Here is a 19653-nt window from a genome sequence, read left to right on the forward strand (position 1 = left end):
AACTGATTGCCGTCAAAATGGCTATTAAATCTTGTGGCTTGAGAATTAAATCGTCGTTGATAAACGGTTTTTTCTGTGCAGATATTTTCGACATATTGAAATTAAACCAAAGCCGAAGACAAGAAGGGCTCCGACTATAAACAATCTTGCTGTGCTAAAAGCAGGGCTGTGATTTGTATCTCCACTACATTGATATACTATTATATAGTTAATCAAGATTAGTACAATGATTTTGGAAAGTGTTGATAAAATTGGCCATATACATATTAAAAGACATAATCATAACGTTGACCTATTATGTGTATATACATTATTATAATTCAAAATGCAGTAGCATTATCAGAATTAATAATAACATAAAAATCGACAAAGCGTTCGTGACAGACTGTTTAGATAAAAAAGGAAGATTAACATATTACCTTGACATGTATGTGGAATAATTACATTACAGTTGTTTTCTGTCAATGACAGACAAGAAGAAATATATATAGTTCATAATATATAGTTTTCTGTAGTTGTCATCAGTAGCCTGTAGCAATGATGCGGATACTCGCATCATTAGCATTTGTGACTGTTTTAATTGCATTTACTAATGCACAACTCGGTAACAAGTATGTGGAAGCTCTTTTGGACTTATATGGAACTAATGGTGTGGTGTCTCAAGAAGGGTTTTATGAGCTCAGTAGCAAACTAGGTCTGAACTCTTCATATACCTCAGATGGGAGCACGTGTAATGTGTCTACAGATAGCACGTGTGCACGCCGGGTAAGTATGTAGTAATTCAACAAAACGACCATAATTTTCAATTCAACAAATGTTATTGACATATGGGATACAGTCAATATGATTGAATAATAGGTCTATGTACATTCTCACCTCACAACGAACGCACTTTAACGTTTTAAATAACTTTGAATCAGTTTACAAATAGAACAAACGCTAAATGAACTTGGTTGCCGATGGGCCGTAAAACTCAAACAAACAAACGTTCTTTTTTACCAGCGTGTGGTTTTGTTTAAATCTTTAATATTTACATTTACTTGTCACTTCTACAATATAAACTAACCAAGGCAAATTGAAAAATATGACGGTATAACTGACACCCAAAACGTGACCATTATGACGTCACCGTCAAAATGGCTGTTCCATCTTGAAGATTAAATCGTCGTTGATAAAACGGTTCACTGGTCTAGCTTAAACAATGTTAATGCAAAGATCCTATAATGAGTTAATGAAATATAAATATAAGCATTAAACTATTCTCCTATGGCATCTATGGTCTATATAGATACCAGAGCTTTGCAGACAATCATGTCATAATGCGCTAAAACGCATTATGAAAATTGTCTGCAAAGCTCTGGCATCTATATAGACCATAGATGCCATAGGAAGATATTTTAATGCTTAAGAATTCCATAAAAACTTATTTTATACTATATATTACTCAACAAGTAGTAATAAAGTAACCAAGGATTAGACATCTACTAATTTGAAGCCCTGACACACCTCGACGTCCTATTTGGATGTCTGTGACACGTGAAAATACCTTCATACGCCATGCCATGTAAACAAGGTTCGGTTAAATTTGCAATGTGCTGCATACGAAATTCATATTGTTTTAGTTTTTTTTTTTAAATCAACAATTTGTGCTTGCAAATTGATCATACTGTCTTACCTTAACAGTTTAGGCAAGGTTTACCGACGCACAAAATTAATTAAAATAGCAGGCCCCAGTGTCGTCAACAATTCAACCACTTCAGGGGATTTCCTAAATTTAAAATCTTCATAAGAAAGCATCAGAGAAGTTAAAGGGACGTCCTTATCTTAAGAGTCTTTGTGTAATGCTTTCCACTAGAGAATGTTAAGTTTAGGAAAAAATTATGAAATGTTGATAAAACTGGGCCAGGGTTGAATCCTTAATAACAGTACCTATATAAGTTAACGGTGATCATGAGCAATGACTGCATTGTGTAATCATGCTTATTTAGAGGGTACAGCTGTTTTCATTTCAACATTTAATTTAATATATATCTAATGAGTCTTATTAATTTCAAATAAGTAATTGTGTGTGCCATATTTTACGTTTCAAATATATGTTAATTATTGTATTTTTTTGTCAACCACATTTGTCACGTGAACAATAACCGTCAGATATTAACAATTACAATTACATGTAGATTTAGTATGTTGGTATTTGTTATAGATATTGGTTGCTTATAATTATCGTCCATAAATAGATATTTCTCTACTAATGCTTTATGATAAGACATAGTCTAGAATATTACTCTTGGATCAGTTATCTGATGAATGTACAAAATATGTTAATGTCAGCATGATACATTTTGGAAACTTTCTATTTCCCTTTAATGTCTGAGGTTATATTTGTTGGTATTTTTCTTTTGAATCGCTTTTACTTCCATTGACGCTTTCCGTTTCTGACCGATATTTCACAGGCAAATACTATCGATGAAGCATAGAACGTCAACTCGACTGGACAACTGAATCCCCTCCACAGTTTTTTTTTCGTTTTTGTTTTTTTATAATTTACATTTTACCCCTCCAAACTTATAACCTACACATTGTATACATTCGATAAAAAAGAGGATATTCCCTTCTAGAACACTCAAACCTATCTACATTTCACCTTTAACCTCTCCATGCATTTTCCCTATATTTTCTTCTAAATGTTATGTCTTTGTCACTTTACCTGTTTTTTCATGTCTTTGCCCTTCACATAAAAATAAACTAGATTGATGGTTTTGTTGATTTTCCAAGTTTGTGTTGAATTTATTCTCACATAGTGTATGGGTTATGAAGATATCTTTAAGACGTTCTCCACATCATCCAGTCTCAATACCACCAGCTTGAGCCATTCGCTGCCAGCTATTGTATTTTCTGTCCAAGATGACCACTGTCACCATGCAGCTGAGAAGGAGGAGACGGAGCATGAAGCCGAGAAGCCCAGTTCAACAGAAGGTCAACTAAACATTTTGTTCCAACTTTTATAAAGTTTCTTTTTATTTCTTTGCGGTGTAATTCTGCAAAAATGACAAATGGTCAAGCTATTGTCTTCTGATTTGATTCGAATGTTACTTAACCCGGAATTGGTTAATATTTTATTAAAGAATTGCTGAAATATCCTCTACGAGTTAATTTGTTATGGTACTTTTTTTATGTCGCAGGGTGATTTTGTATACCTTGGATCCAGGTTTTTGTTTCTTTATTAATGTTGTTATGTCTTGTCTTCGGCATCTGTTTGATACCACTGTTTACTACATAGAATGGAGAAGTAAATCATCATTCCTGTAGCCAAAATCCCGAATAGATTTAAATCTACTACCATTTTACCACTATAACAGCAATATAAATATTCCTTATTTACAGCTTGGGGGTACGGCATTGCATCAGCATCAGTTATTGTTTTCATCTCCAACATTGGTGTTTTCTTCAAGCCGTGTATGAAATCCCGTGGTTTCCAGCGAATCATGTACTTCTGTGTAGCTCTGGCCAGCGGAACTCTCGGCGGTACAGGTCTTCTGGTCCTTATTCCGGAGGTAAACATCCTTTATTTTGTCTCTTGTTAAAAAGAAATAAACAGGATTATTGATTGAATCTGGTTCTTAATGAAGCCAATGATGGGGTGAACCGCGACTCATTTTCCAAGATTGTAAAACGAACCAGTCATTAGTGACACAAAACACTTCATTTCCTTGATTCACTTCAATTCATCCATGCAATCCGCAGTTCTCGATACTAATATAGTATTTTATCAATGGTTCTCCGCCATGTCCGCGCTTCAAATCTACCTTGCTAGACCGGAAATGAAACTATCTGTATCACAAACACGTTTAGAAAAACAAACAAACTACTTGGACGAAGATATATCGTACATGTCAAGTCACACGATATATATAGTTTAAAGGTACCGATGATCAACAATGGCAGAAAAGTGATTCTTCCTCTGTCGTGAAAATGTACTTTTACTTGAATCATGCAACTGAATAAGCTTGACAATTAAGCGTTCGAAGTGTTGATGCAAAATCAATATCACGTTCATTTTCCTGAAACTCGCATTGGTTCAGTTTCCTGCATATCATATTTTCAGTCTCTAGAGATCACAGGGGAAGATAGCCCTATCCCGCAATACAAGCAGAAACTCATCATGGCCATAGCAGGGATCTACATTTTCTTTCTGATTGAGCAATTCATCAACTGGCGAGCAAGCCACATGAAAAGGGTAATTATTTCTCCTAGATGCTTTGTCAAGACATTTACAGTTATATTTGTATCATAAGTATTGTATATATTTTAGTGTTAACGAGGAAGAATTTCAGAAAGGGCGAAGAAAAGAGGGAAAACTAATAATTATCTTAATTAATGATCACTTTAAAGAATTTTTAACATGAAAGGGTTACTAAAACTAACCTAGCTGTTAATATAGACTGCAATGTGTATACATGTAAAGACATACCATATATCATCCAGTTGTGATGAAATAAAAACAAATGTAACAAAGATAAAATGAACCAAGCTTTTATCACATAAATTATCGCACTATGGGGATCAAGCGCCTGCTGACAGAAACCTGGTTTTTAAATCGTTCTCCAATGGTCTGTCTTCAGCCAGATTTTGTCCATATATTCGGATCATACCATATGATCCCGTCCAGACATTTTCTCTTTTGACCAATTATCGTACGTGTTCGTAAAAATCATTAAATTTTGCTCATTTTATCATCTCAGATTCATTATCATCTACACTCATTTTCGTTTTGCTTTATAACGTTAGCAGCGTTCCACATAATGTTCAGTTTCAATATTCATTATAGAGAAAGGAGCTCGAGGTTGACGTTGAATCATCAGACACCAAGAAGTTAAAAAACGAGACCCCAGTTGCAAAGAATGCTGCCCACGGACACTCCCACGGAGGTGAAGGGGGCGTGGCCACTGTAGCTTGGACCCTCCTCCTTGGTGACGCCCTCCACAATATTTCAGACGGACTTGCAATGGGAGCGGCCTACACGGAGAATGTGGCGTTGGGGATAAGTGTGTCATTGGCCATTCTCAGTGAGGAACTACCGCACGAGCTAGGTACATAAATAATGCTTGTCCCATTTAGGGAAAGAGAATAGTCAATACTCTACAAACATACGTTTTCGATGATCCGGGATTATATGTGTGGAAGTATCGGTGTTCTTATCCATTGTCTAATACATGTATCTGTAAATCAGAAATGTCAATTGCATCCTTCAAAGAAAATATTTTATATAATAGCGTGCCTCTGAAACCTTCCATCGTCTGAGAAATCAAATGTAGTGTGAGAATATGATACGTGTATGTATTTCAATCTAAAGAATCGAAAATCGATTTATTGTTGAATGACAGCGGCTATTTTTTTTTCTTTTACTCAGGTGACATAGCTATTCTGTTACATTCTGGGATGACAATCAAGCGAGCACTGTTCTACAATTTCTTGGCGGCTGTGACTATATATCTTGGCCTTGTAATAGGAATCGTAATAGGAGAGAATACAACTGCCAATACGTATATTTTTGCCTTCGCCGGGGGTCTTTTTGTTTATATTGCCCTCGCTGACATGGTAAGCGATAGTCATGGTATTTAATTGTCTTCACTTTACAATAACATGGTATTTAATTGTCTTCATTTTACAATAACATGGTATTTAATTGTCTTCATTTTACAATAACATGGTATTTAATTGTCTTCACTTTACAATAACATGGTATTTAATTGTCTTCACTTTACAATAACATGGTATTTAATTGTCTTCACTTTACAATAACATGGTATTTAATTGTCTTCACTTTACAATAATATGGTTTGTGCGTTTTGTGGTCACTGTCATGGGATTTCCATTTTATAGATTTTGATTTAAGGATGTATTCTTCTGAGGTTTCAGTCCCGTTGAAGTCTCGTTTCGACAAAGATCGAAGAAGTTATTAGATTTTCAAATACAATTTATCAATATCTGTAGCAAGTTGCCAGTTGTAAATTTTGTCAAAAAATTACAATTCTAACTTTAGCAGATTTTTTATACGGGGATTTTAAGAAATGACCCATTTGGCGGCCATTTTGAAATTGTGTCTTTTTTCGCTTTGAGTAGAGCCAAAGTTTTACCATTTTTTACTGAAATTGTTTTTACTTAAATCATCACTGCACCAGCATTTTTAGCTGTATCGAGCTAATTTTTGCTGTAAATCTTTACTTGGTACGTGATCATTAAAATATTGAGCATTAATGTGTGAAATGATTCACTTTTTCACTTGATTTTTTTTACATTTAATGGTTATTTGAGCACTTTTATTTTTTACTCTAGATCACTGAAAAATAACAAATATTCAAGTTGGCCAAAAAAGTAAGCACACGGCCCCCTCCATTTTTCTGCCTGATTTTGAAAAAACAACCCTTTCCCTATTGATATGCAAATATAAACAAAAGTTTAATACCAGAACTTCTTTTATAAAGGGTTAGATTTGGCAAAAATGGCTGAAAATGGTGCATTTTGTAGCTCAAACTTAAGGGGTAGGGGTAGCATATGTTGTTATTCTGAGAAAAAATATTAGTCTTATTAATCAAAACTGGTAAATTTTAAAAGAAGACTACTGGAAAATAAATTCTACAAACATTAATACATATCAAACACCTCATTAGGAAATTATGGCATTAATCTCTTGTGTATATGGTCAAAACGGCAAAATTCCCATAAAACCCAATATTTTGTCAACTAGGTATCTTTGAGTGACAGTAGCTCAAAAACGAGCACACGGACATATGTTTTTTCTTCCATTTTCTTGTATGGTATGAACTCCTATTTCCAAAAATCTATATGAGAAAAAAAGTTTAATACAAGAAAATTTTGACTTCTCAGTGGAGTACATCCTTAATTATGATATGATATGTAGATTTAATGGCATATTCCGTAGACGAAGCAGACGATATATTTTCTCTTCCTGGTTTCTTGATACGTTTTAAGGTTTCCATAATGAAATAAACGTTTTATTCTTGAGAAATTATTATTTCTATATTCTTCCACGCATTATTAATATGAAATTTTCGTCAATGGCGCCAGAGTGCCGAGTAGGTAAAACTGTCTTTTCTACACTCAGCCACAAATCCCAAACGAGATCAGCTGCAGTTGTCATGGAGGCACTTAGCGTTGACTGGGTTTTTTTTCTCTTGAAACTTCAACTACATCCACCATCAAACCTTGCATGACCTTAATGATGATAAGAATGTATAAATTTATTCCTAAATGTTGTTCTTTGTTTTACTTTCGAAGGTTCCCGAGATCGGTAACCAGGCCGTCATAGCTGAAACTCTAGGACAGGACAGCCCCCGAGTGGTATTCTTCCTGCAGAACTTTGGCCTTGTCGTTGGCTTCGGCATTGTGATTTTGGTTGCGACACTGGGTGGAAACATCGCCATATAAGACCTTTGCTATTTCATCAGAATGAGAGTTTGATATTTTGTAAGAGACATTTGGTAAATTATCAGTGGTGGGAATATCAACTGGGATATTTGGTAGATATATCAGTGGTGGGGATATCACTGAGAGATTTGGTAGATAGATCAGTGGTGGGAATATCACTGGGAAATTTGGTAGATATATCAGTGGTGGGAATATCACTAGGAGATTTGGTAGATATATCAGTGGTGGGAATATCACTAGGAGATTTGGTAGATATATCAGTGGTGGGAATATCACTAGGAGATTTGGTAGATATATCAGTGGTGGGAATATATCACTAGGAGATTTGGTAGATATATCAGTGGTGGGAATATCACTAGGAGATTTGGTAGATATATCAGTGGTGGGAATATCACTAGGAGATTTGGTAGATATATCAGTGATGGGAATATCAAAGTCCGCTAATTAAACCTGCCTAAATTATTAGTCTTTTTTTTTTATTATTAGGCAATTTAAAAAAAAACCCTTATAATATAAGCAGGTTTAGCGGACTAGGAATATCACTGGGAGATTTGGATGGTTTCACCTGTTTCGTAATTGGTTTTGCGGCAGCCTTCCGTCCGAGATCTCTGCAGACCAGGGGTCGAGTTGTCTATTTCCATTTGATGATTTTGGCACCGATGTTTGATGAGAATATTAGAAGAGGGAACAACCAACTAAATGAAAGAATTACCAATACAATACAAGGGATTACAAGACGTGTATTCAATAGGGCTGACTGTTTTCCATCTACTTTGGTCGATACCATGGGGGTGATGAATTGAGTTCCTTTTGAAACAAAGTCAACGTGAACTGCGAATGACTGGAACTCAATTTGTTTAATAGGAACTCAATGCATCACCCCATGAAATCGACCAAAGCAAGATTCAATCATTGAGTGAAAGAGGAAGCTTATGTCTATTCCAGAAGAAAAAAGTGACTCAATACTTTTATGCTGTGTTTTGTTATTTTCTCCGTTTTATTTTCCATTATACATTTCATAATGTAATTTAATACTCACTGTTAGATCTGGATGAAATGTTTCAATAAAAAAAAAGAATCACATTTAGCATCCTCTTATTTCATAACTGATCTAGTATACATGATAACTCTCTCAGAGTGAATAAACTTTCGTTGTTTCTATGGTTACCATGGGACTACGAAATATATATTAAGTTGTCACAGTATCATATTGTTCTATCAACTAACCACAAAGAGCTCCAAATCACCAAAATACACCCACCATCATGCATAATCATCAAACTGTATTTCCTCCAGGTGGATATAAAATATAAATCGACAGAATAAAAAAAGAAAACAAAGAAAAGAGTTCAATCAGTATAAATAAAAGCGTAATAGATAAACCATTACACTTTTGCGCGAATTGTTGACAAAGTGAATTTCACAGTTAGTATAAACACGGAGCGTTCGCGAGGAACTGAGACGATTTCTTCAGGAATGTCTTTCTGACAGCAGGGACTCCCACCGTTTCGGCTAAATGAGTTCGAGCAAATAACATGTCATTTTTGCTTATGATAGTGTTTAACTATTTTGAATAATGATGTTGTAAGTGAATTATGTGTAAACAGTTCATCGAAGAAACAACAACGTCGCTATACTTGATAGATAACCTGCTGAATCGATCGTGAACATAGCTACATTCTCAGTAATCCTAATCTGTATCGTCTATCATACATTACATAATCAATTAATTTGTATACACAGCTATGATAATGACCCCAATGCAGAGTTCCTATATAATTAATAGTTTGGAAAGAACTTCAATAAGCGTAGCCTTATGTCCATTTTCATGCATATAAAATCTACACAATTTTATTGTTATTGAAAATCACCACACAGTGTTCTCATTTATGAACTTAGTTATTAACTGAGAGACGATAGTGGGACGATATAAGTCATAGGATAAGGTCACAAACTCTCACTTTAACTTGGTCACGACATAATTATAGAAGGTGACCTTAATATAAAAGGTGCATAACAAGTATAAAATGTTTATGGCCGATCACATAATTGTATGGCTAGAATACAATTATATCGTTAGTGTTTTTATCAGGCCATTGACACAATGTGACGTTCCTGGATACTTGTTCATGCACGGTCCGTGTTCTTTTAGTATATACATGCATTTAACTAAACGCCTTTATTTAAAAACAATTGCTGCCAGACATTACAATATATCACTATCTAGGATTTTGATCAATCCTGATGTTGTATATGTTCGAGATGTGTGGGCTTGACATTAGACTCTGTCTCCCTGACGTCAAACACTGTTCTGGATGGTTCCCAATGCTCTCGATTTTCATTCTCTTTTTTTCGAATTATTTTTCCCTTTGTTTTATGCTAGGTTTAGACTATGTTCCCGGCGGCACCGGAAGCCCCCTTTCAGGCCACCGTGGATAAAACGTGGTAACCGCGACACAACGTGAAACCGTGATTACCGTGGATGCCGTGCCATATTTTTAAACTGTCAAAATATTTACCACGGCAGTCACGGTACAGATGGTAAACGTAACATGACGTAAAAAACGGGATTGACGCCACAAAATGTAACAGTGCGTACGGAGCCGTAACAGAACTTGCAGACGGTCCGTGGTGGAACGGGCAGCAAGCACGTTCCCCGTCAACTCACGGTGCTTTCAAGTGTTACGTTTTTCCACGTTCTATCACGGTTGATGTTGATTGGCTGCACTTTTTGTCCCGCTTTGTCCAGCAGGTTTGTCACGAATTTCACGGCAAGCCAGTGTGGATGGTAATGCGTTCTGTAGACACATCACGGCTTGTAGCGGTTGAAAGCCCGACGCGCAACGGCGTGTTGCGTCATATTACGGTCTTACGTTGCAATCAATATATGGTGGAGTATCATTGTTTGGTCTGGTACATATTTGATACTTCATGGAATATTTATGTTTATGAATAATAGAAATAGTCATTATCAAATACATTTTAACCATCAAATTATACCAAAGCTTTTATTATAAAAAAAACCCGATTAATTGAGAACCACTACATAAAAAATGATTTGCCTAGAAAAACAATGCCATATTAAATTTTTGATATTCTTAGTGACGATTTTATTGCAATTCTCCATCTTGATATTAATGTTGAGCATTCAACAATGAACAACAACTTTGTGGAGTACCCATATCGAACGGAACAGCAAAATCAAAAAGGCCCCTACGCGCACTTTTTCGATAATTTTGTGTATTAATGTTAAGGATCAGAAAAAAAATTCTTAGGCTCAACAGAAATTAATTCAAATAAAAAAAAGATATCTGAAAACATGTCAGGGGTGTTTTTTTCTGCAACGACAAACAGTGGTAAATTGTTCAAAACAATGGTAGCTTAAGTCCAGGCCAGATATCTCGATGTCTTGGGTAACTATTTCAATAATCTCATTGAAGTCTAGAGCAGTAGGAAGACACTGATACTTCTGTTAAGTAGTTCTCGAATAGTGACTGTTGAGCATTTGCATATCTGCTGTCTGCTGTTACTTAGCAGTTATATAATAAATTAAATAGATAATAATGGTATATTTATACCAAATCTAGTTAAGATTTTTTTTTCTTTTAACACATTTTGTAATTAAAATGTGTTTTAAACGAAATTTTCGGCAGTACATATTGTTTCATTTTTGATAATTTCATTTCAACTTTAATACTCTAGGCATAAACCTGCTCCAAAGAAGCCCGTCATCAGACTTTCATCCCTAGTAAGCCTTGGCGAACCGAGAAAAACGTATAAGATCTTGATCAAAACGTGCAAAATGTAGCAGACTTTATCAGATCGTAACTGGCCTAGAGAGAACGTAGTGGTATCCTCGGTAGACCATACGGAAACCGTATACGTAGTGTACCTTTAACCTCCGGAAGCAGCCCTTTCCCTTTTATCCACGGTCCGCCACGTAATCCGTTCAAGAACCCGGCACAACTTCGTAAGACCTAGCTCACTAGAACTTTAAGAAACAAACTTCAAATAGGTAATATAGAGGTGTACAGTTACGTACATAAGGCGGGATAGGGGGCATCGTGGTGGTATCATATGGTTTTGGATCGGGTATGAAGAGTTCCATTATATGTATGTGCATGTAGTCTCATTGTAAGACCTAGTGACACACTCAACTATTTCGCCTTTGGTGTACTTCATTTTCCATATAGGATATAGTAACATGGAATACACTGTTCAATGGTAATGGTAATGGTGTAAAGTATAGTTAGACAAAAAGAACATAACCAAGAATATGACGATTTAAGCTATCGTTTTTTATTATATCTTTTATCCACGGCGCCACTATCCGCTCTTTCAGTGTTGGTCCTCAGAACGTCACGAATCTACGGCCACCGTTGATATCAGGGGCGATAAAGCGAATTTCGGGCAATTCCACGGCGCACTACGTTTCGGGCAAACGGGGCTGCCGTGCGTGGTCGCCTGGAACATAGTGTAAACCTAGCATTAGAAGTTATAAAGTTGGAGTTAATACCAAATTCATCAAATGGCTCGAAGTATAAGTTATTTAAACAGTAACAAATACGAAATAATTAACCAATAATTAGTCATACAGACTACATGTTACTTTATGTTGTTGTTAACACAAACCTCACATGTTATACCACACAAAACAGTCAATAAAACCTGAAATCGTAGGAAACTCACGAGTTACCGCTCTATTGTTGGATAAAGTGGTGACTGGAGGGTCCGCCGAACTTAGCAATAAATCTGATAATATCGCCTCTTCCTGGCCTGTGCGTTGTCTGCTGCCTGAAAGTACTGTCGGTATTTGAAGCTGTACCTAATCCCCGGCTCCATTTGATCGTGATTTTGGTTTATCGGGAGTAATTTTTTATATTTGCAAGACCGGCAATACAATTGTAGATATTCACTAAAGTATCGCAAACCTTTTGAGATAACAACCTTATTGAGTACACGCGTACTCAAAGGCATAAAAGAAAAAACAAACATGTATATATATGTTTTCTAATAATTGAATTGAAAATTCAAGCATATTAATATTGAAACGATATATATACTAGTAATACAAACATGGCGTTTACACATAATTGGTTTTTCATTTATAAAATCAGAAATAATTTGATATCATATTATCTTTCTGGTTTTTAAACTGTCCATTACGTATAATTGCCATAGTAACGTCCAGTCTGACATATGTTCTCGATTCTCAAGCTTCCGTTAACGGATGGACTTTTGCCCCGTTTCCGATGATTCTCTGGAACAGTTTCCTGGGTCTGAATTTCCTGGTTTTGTCCTTTTGACCGTTCCTGCTACTCTTGGATATCTTGGATTTACGTACTGACCTGAAGAACAATCGTCCGTCACCAACAGGATTACATCGGCTCCAACTTTCCAGTATACTCGCGAAAAACTCCGGGTCACAAGTCCCAAGTCCGCATTTAGCCTCGAAGAGTTCCACTGGGCATCTTTGCAGACGTTTCTCTCCGCCGATGTTTGGTGACGGTACCATCAACAGATTCTGCAGATTCCGTGATGCTTCGTTCTCCATGGTTCACCGTAAATGATTGATAATCCGCGAGCAATCAATGTGCGTTTAAGAAAATGCTGAATGGTCTGTATAATAGATCTGTTACCCGGCGACAGAGTTTATGACGTCATACCAATCATGACGCAACAAAAATTGTGACGTCATAATAATGTGATATTGAATTACCTTATTGGTCTATGGTCCAACACGTGGTATTGTTAATGTATTTTTCCTGCTATCTTTCTATTTTTTATATATGCAACGTCTAATACCATCATGGCTTCACCTCAAAGAAGAAAAATGTAAAGTGTAAGTTAGGTAGGATCAATGAGTTAAAGGGCATCGGTCTTCACATTTCCCCCTCTAAATATTGGTTACATATATTACAGTTAAAAACAGTGACACAATAAAATATAACAAAGTGATAATGATTTAAAAGGAAAACGGAGTGTCTAAAAAGTGAAACTGTAAGCTTTGGTAATTAAATAGGCACCGGAACATATCCCGTTATTGTAAATTAAGCACAATTTTCAAGCGAAAATAGTCAAATGTTTGAACACATATTCAGGCGCGTCGTATGATCTGCGGGAGAGGTCACCAGGTCTTGAGTGTATCAGCACCTAAAACATTTTAATGAAACACTGAAATACACGCAATTTCGTACTTTCATGACTTTAAAATTTCTCGACTTATAGTTCAAGATACTTATATGGCGGCAATCACTAACTTTTCTGGCGGTGGCCCAATACTGATATGGCAGAAATCACCAATTATTCTGGCGATGGCAGCATATATACTTATATAGCAGCAATCACTAACTTTCCTGGCGGTGGCCAATACTGATGGGCCAATACTGATATGGCGGCAATCACTAACTACTCTGGCGGCGGCTACATACTTATATGGCGGCGGCTACATACTTATATGGCGGCAATCACAAACTTTTCTGGTGACGGCAATATACTTACGTGTATATGGCACCATTCACTAACTTTTCTGGCGGCGGCAACATACTGTATATGGAAGCAATCACTAACTTTTCTGACGGTGGCTACAAACTTATATAGCGACAATAACTAACTTTTCTGGCGGCGGCAACATACTTATATGGCGGCAATCACTAGCTTTTCTGGCAGTGGCCTAATACTTATATGGCGGAAATCACCAACTTTCCTGGCGATGGCAACATACATATATGGCGTCAATCACCAACTTTTCTGGCGGCGGCAACAAACTTATATGGCAGCAATCACTAGCTTTTCTGGCAGTGGCCCAATACTTATATGGCGGCAATCACTTACTTTTCTAGTTGTGGCCACATACTTATATGGCGGCAATCACTAACTTTTCTGTCAGTGGCATCATACTTATATGGCGGCAATCACTAACTTTTGTGGCGATGGCCCAATACTTATATGGCGTCAATTACTTACTTTTCTGGTGGTGGCAACATACTTACATAGCATCAATCCCTAAATTTTGTGGCGCTAGCAATACACTTATATTGCGGCATTCACTGAATTTTTCTGGTGGTGGCCACATATTTAGGTGGTGGCAATCACTAACTTTTCTGGTGCTGGCCACACACTTATTTGACGGCAATCACTAACTTTTCTGGCGGTGGCAACATACTTATATAGTGGCAATCGCTAACTTTTCTGGCGATGGCCCAATACCTATATGGCGACAATCACCAACTTTTCTGGCGGTGGCAACATATTTATATGGCGGCTATTATTCATTTTTTTATGGTGGCCACAAACATATGTGGTGGCTATTATTCAACTTTTTTGTGGTGGCCACATACATATATGGCAGCTATCACTTAACGTTTCTGGCAGTGGCCACATAAATGAACTGGCGATCGCCAGATACAAAATTAGGTCTTACTTTCCCATCTGAGTCAAATTTCTGAAACCAATTCAAACAAACCCTCTGGTTTCAAGATTAAAATTAAAACGGAAGAACAACCAAAGACATTAATTCAGCAGTATCAAAAATACTATTCAGAATGACCTAGATTTTTAGACGAGAACAAACTTCATCCAGTTACCGTAGTTGCCGTAATGAGCACCTCATTCTCTTCTGAATGAGATGAAGTTATATAAACACCCTCGCCCTCAATGGAATAAACAATGTTTAACAACTGTTTGATGCTTATAAAATCGAAATTGTATACCAAATTACACTAAATTCATGTTATGGCATGTGTATAAACATGTGGGACTCTAGCATTGGAAATGATGTAATAATGTGTCTTCAAGTTATATGTGCCGTAACTGGGCGAACGTTTTGACATGTTATTTTTTCTTCAGGAATATATAGAAAACAATAAGGTCTCATGAATTAAGCTGTGAAAATCATTCAAATGGATAAATAAGATATATAATGTCTTATAAACATTAGTTACAACACAGACATTATGCGCTGTAAAATTCTTGTTTTTATGCTTTGTGTCTGTTTAGATGGAAACATGCATGCAGAAATCACTTAACAATGACTAATACGCTGTAAAAATGTGACATGCAATTGATGACTACAATTTGGGTTCATGATCTGACCGTATGTATACTCATTTCACTGCACTGTAAATGTCAATATAATGATTTTGGCATTACTGCCAATACTCATTTTCGGCTCTTATTTGTACTTGTAAAATCAAAATCTATGCATTGAAATTTTAGTGGTGGTTAACATATAATCAAAGTGCCAAGGCCACTCATAGATACTGTGAATGAAGGACTCAAACAAAGTAATAAAGAAATTGGTTTTTCATTTCAATATAGAATTTAGTAAACTATACATAAGTGTGCAGTGTTGAATTTCGGAGTTTAATAAAAAATATTTACGATATACCGTAATTATTTTATGATATTTGAAGTTTTTCAAGAACAATAAGTTGAATAACTTATTATCCTGAAATTACTGTAATAAATTTTATTTCTAAATTATTTTTAAAATAACGATTTCAACACCAATGAAACCGTTCAGAATCTGAGTATCATTTCTTATAATTCTTTATTAATTGCTAAATTATCAATTTCATCAATGTCTCTTCAAAGACATAAAAAAATAATAAGTAAACATTTTCGTATCTTAATATCCACTTAAAATTGAAGAATATTTTCGGAAAAATATAACATTAGAAATATTACCATTTCCGGATATGTTTTGGTTTCCTTTTTAAAAAACTAACATGGGTTGTTTTGACGACTTTTGACTAATAAATCATGGCCAGATACTTTTGCCAAATAAAAGGTTACGTATATCACTTGGATTTCTTTTAAATACACAAGAACGCTAGCCGTTAACTTCAAGAAAACTTCATGTAATGTATCGGACTTTAGCAAGTCTTCGTAAGCCTAACAGTAACTGGTTGGCGAGATATTGTTGTGCAGAACATTTATCGTGAGTTTTACTTTGCCGTCTTTTGATTTATAATAAAACATGGCCATATACGTTTGTGAAGTAAAGGGTACATTATTTGGTTACTTACCACAGTCAAATTTCTTTTGAATTCATAAGAACGCTATCATCAAGAAAACTTCCTGCAATACATCGGACTTTAGCAAGTCTTCTTAAGGCTACCGTACATTACACGGCAATATAAGTTCATTTGTCACTTTAAGTTGCTCGTACATAAATAGATCTATATTATCATTATATTTTGTAAGTTTGTGTTGATAGATTTGGTACTTTTTCCCTTTCAATACACCGCAGTTGTCGATAAACAGTAGACAGACCTCCCAGTGACAGATCAAGGGATAGGAGGCACGTACTCAAAACTATTAACTTTTATAATTACTGCGCAATAATATCTCAGATATAGTTCGTCAATACAACCAACACAAAAAAACTTTATAAGCGTTATAAGAACTTTCTTTTGCAGTTACCTTCCTAACATTTGATTACAATAATCGACCATTAGCATGAATTACGTAAAATTTAAATAAACAGTCTGTCGCGGAGGAAGACAGAGAAGAAGGCGTTGTTCGTGATTTTCGGGAGACCAGTGTTCTCGGAGTAATACAAATATCATAGAGTCCCAACTGAACACTTAAAACACTCCATCCATGGTGTATACGTATGTACAAATTCTATGTCTGTGGTTTTGAATATTGGGGTTTTATTTTTTCATACCATCAAGTATTACGTGAAATGAACAAAACAACTTTTAATTTTCATCGCGGAGTGGTTTCATTGTTTTGATGTGCACAGGCTCTAAGAGCGTGCCTAAGAATGCTGTTTCACAGCATAAAAAAACAAGAGGCCCAGAGGGCCTGTATCGCTCACCTGGTTTGTAATGCCAAGTAATGTTCTGAATACAGGTTCATTGTTTCTTTTTCTGAAGGAATTTGAATATTTACCTCTATATCCGCTATTGGGCCCCACCCCTCCTGCCCCCGGGGGGTCAGAGCCAAAATTTATATAAGTTCTGTTCCCCGTCCCCAAAGGATGTTTGTGGCCAAATTTGGTTACAATCCATGCAGAACTCTAGGACAACTAGCGATTTATAGGATTTACCTCTATTTTCCCCTATTGGGCCCCGCCCCTCATCCTGCCCCCGGGGGTCAGAGCCAAAATTTATACAAGTTCTGTTCCCCTTCCCCCAAGGATGTTTTGTGGCCAAATTTTGTTAGATTCCATGCAGAACTCTAGGACAAGTAGCTATTTATAGGATTTACCGATAATTCCCCTATTGGGCCCCGCCCCTCCTGCCTCAGGGGGAGTCAGAGCCAAATTTATACAAACCCTGTTCTTATTCCCACAAGGATGTTTCTGGCCAAATTTGGTTAGATTTCCATGCAGAACATTATGACAAGTAGCGATTTAAAGGATTTACCCTCTATTTCCCCTATTGGGCCCCGCCCCTCCTGCCCCCAGGGGGTCAGAGCCAACATTTATACAAGTTCTGTTCCCCTTACCCAAAGGATGTCTCTGGCCAAATTTGGTTAGATTTCATGCAGAACTCTAGGACAAGTAGCGATTTATAGGATTTACGATAATTCCCCTATTGGGCCCCGCCCCTCCTGCCTCCGGGGGGTCAGAGCCAAAATTTATACAAGTTCTGTTCCTCTTCCCCCAAGGATGTTTCTGGCCAAATTTGGTTAGATTCCATGCAGAACTCTAGGACAAGTAGCGATTTATAGGATTTACCTCTATTTCCCCTATTGGGCCCCGCCCCTCCTGCCCCCTGGGAGTCAGAGCCAAAATTTATACAAGTTCTTTTCCCCTTCCCCCAAGGATGTTTGTGGCCAAATTTTGGATACAATCCATGCAGAACTCTAGGACAAGTAGCGATTTATAGGATTTACCTCTATTTCCCTTATTGGGCCCCGCCCCTCCTTCCCCCTGGGGGTCAGAGCCAAAATTTATACAAGTTCTGTTCCCATTCCCCCAAGGATGTTTCTGGCCAAATTTGGTTAAATTCCATGCAGAACTCTAGGACAAGTAGCGATTTATAGGATTTACCTCTATTTCCCCTATTTGGGCCCCGCCTCTCCTGCCCCCGGGGGTCAGAGCCAAAATTTATACATGTTCTGTTCCCCTTCCCCCAAGGATGTGTGTGGCCAAATTTGGATACAATCCATGCAGAACTCTATGACTAGTAGCGATTTAAAGGAAATGTTGACGGACGGACGGACGGACGGACGCCGCGCCATGACATAAGCTCTCCGGCCCTTCGGGCCAGGTGAGCTAACAACAACACATCCTTGAGAGTATGAAAAATATGACACATAAAACTTTAAAAGAGTTAAAAATATGTTTGTCCACAGCTTATGTTTTGGTTACCTAATATTAGAAATAGCCCTTTTGATTACGGCGAATACAGTATTGCAATAAAATTTGCTTCATATCCTCATTTTGGTTCAATGGATTTTTTTTAGTTTTTTGCTGCGGCTGCTAGCATCCTGCTGTCCAAGTGGAGTGAAACAAAGGGAAGTTACTCTAACTTGTGAGTGAGAATAGTGGTTGGCAGACAACATAAACATTTGTGAAACAAGGCTTGATTCCATAAATAAGTCAATAAGTGTATCTATATTATAACCATACACCCTGATAAGATGGCTAGAGAAAACGTATTTGTTTGACTAAATAAATAAAAGCAAAATAATGTTTATCTGATATTCAATTTTGTCAAACTAATATTGATATATTTTTGACAAATAATCTATTGAGAACATTTCAAAATGATGTATCCTGAAAATTAACCCTTTCATTTAGTGTTTGTTTAATCAATCTATTCCCATAGTAACTTATCAATAAGATAATATTTAATGGAAGGGGAGATAATTTGTCTTTCTTTTAACAATCAATACAGCAATTTCTTTGGCTCCAAAAATCTTAATTGATAAAATTGATGAAAAAAACTTCACTTGTGTGATCCCTGAAATAAACAAAAAGAGATCCCAGAGGGATCTTTGCGCCCACCAAAGAATGATCTATGTCTGACAAAGGAAAGAGGAATCTTTTCTCTGCTTTTCAAACTTTTGCAAACATACTACATATAAAATTTTAGAAGATCGCTTCAGTACTTTCTGAGAAACAGCAGTAACAAACTTCAACTATCAAAATCCAAGATGGCTCCTTGGCGGCCATCTTGTTGATCGATCGGTCCCAAATCAAAATATGCACAACTAGGGCTCTAGGGGAACCTATATATGAAATTT

At 36.5% G+C, this 19653-nt stretch overlaps 1 protein-coding gene across 1 annotated transcript; it reads left to right on the forward strand.

The window, feature by feature from the left end:
- The first annotated feature begins 504 nt into the window (after positions 1-504).
- LOC138318674 (metal cation symporter ZIP14-like) lies at positions 505-7923 on the forward strand. The gene is made up of 7 exons (XM_069261272.1): positions 505-765; positions 2802-2976; positions 3385-3554; positions 4106-4237; positions 4829-5090; positions 5411-5598; positions 7300-7923. The coding sequence occupies exons 1-7, from the start codon at positions 538-540 to the stop codon at positions 7447-7449; spliced, it is 1305 nt and encodes a 434-aa protein (XP_069117373.1). The 5' UTR covers positions 505-537; the 3' UTR covers positions 7450-7923.
- The last annotated feature ends 11730 nt before the right edge of the window (positions 7924-19653 follow it).

The sequence above is a fragment of the Argopecten irradians genome, chromosome 3 (genome assembly GCF_041381155.1).
Source record: "Argopecten irradians isolate NY chromosome 3, Ai_NY, whole genome shotgun sequence".
NCBI lineage: Eukaryota > Metazoa > Mollusca > Bivalvia > Pectinida > Pectinidae > Argopecten > Argopecten irradians.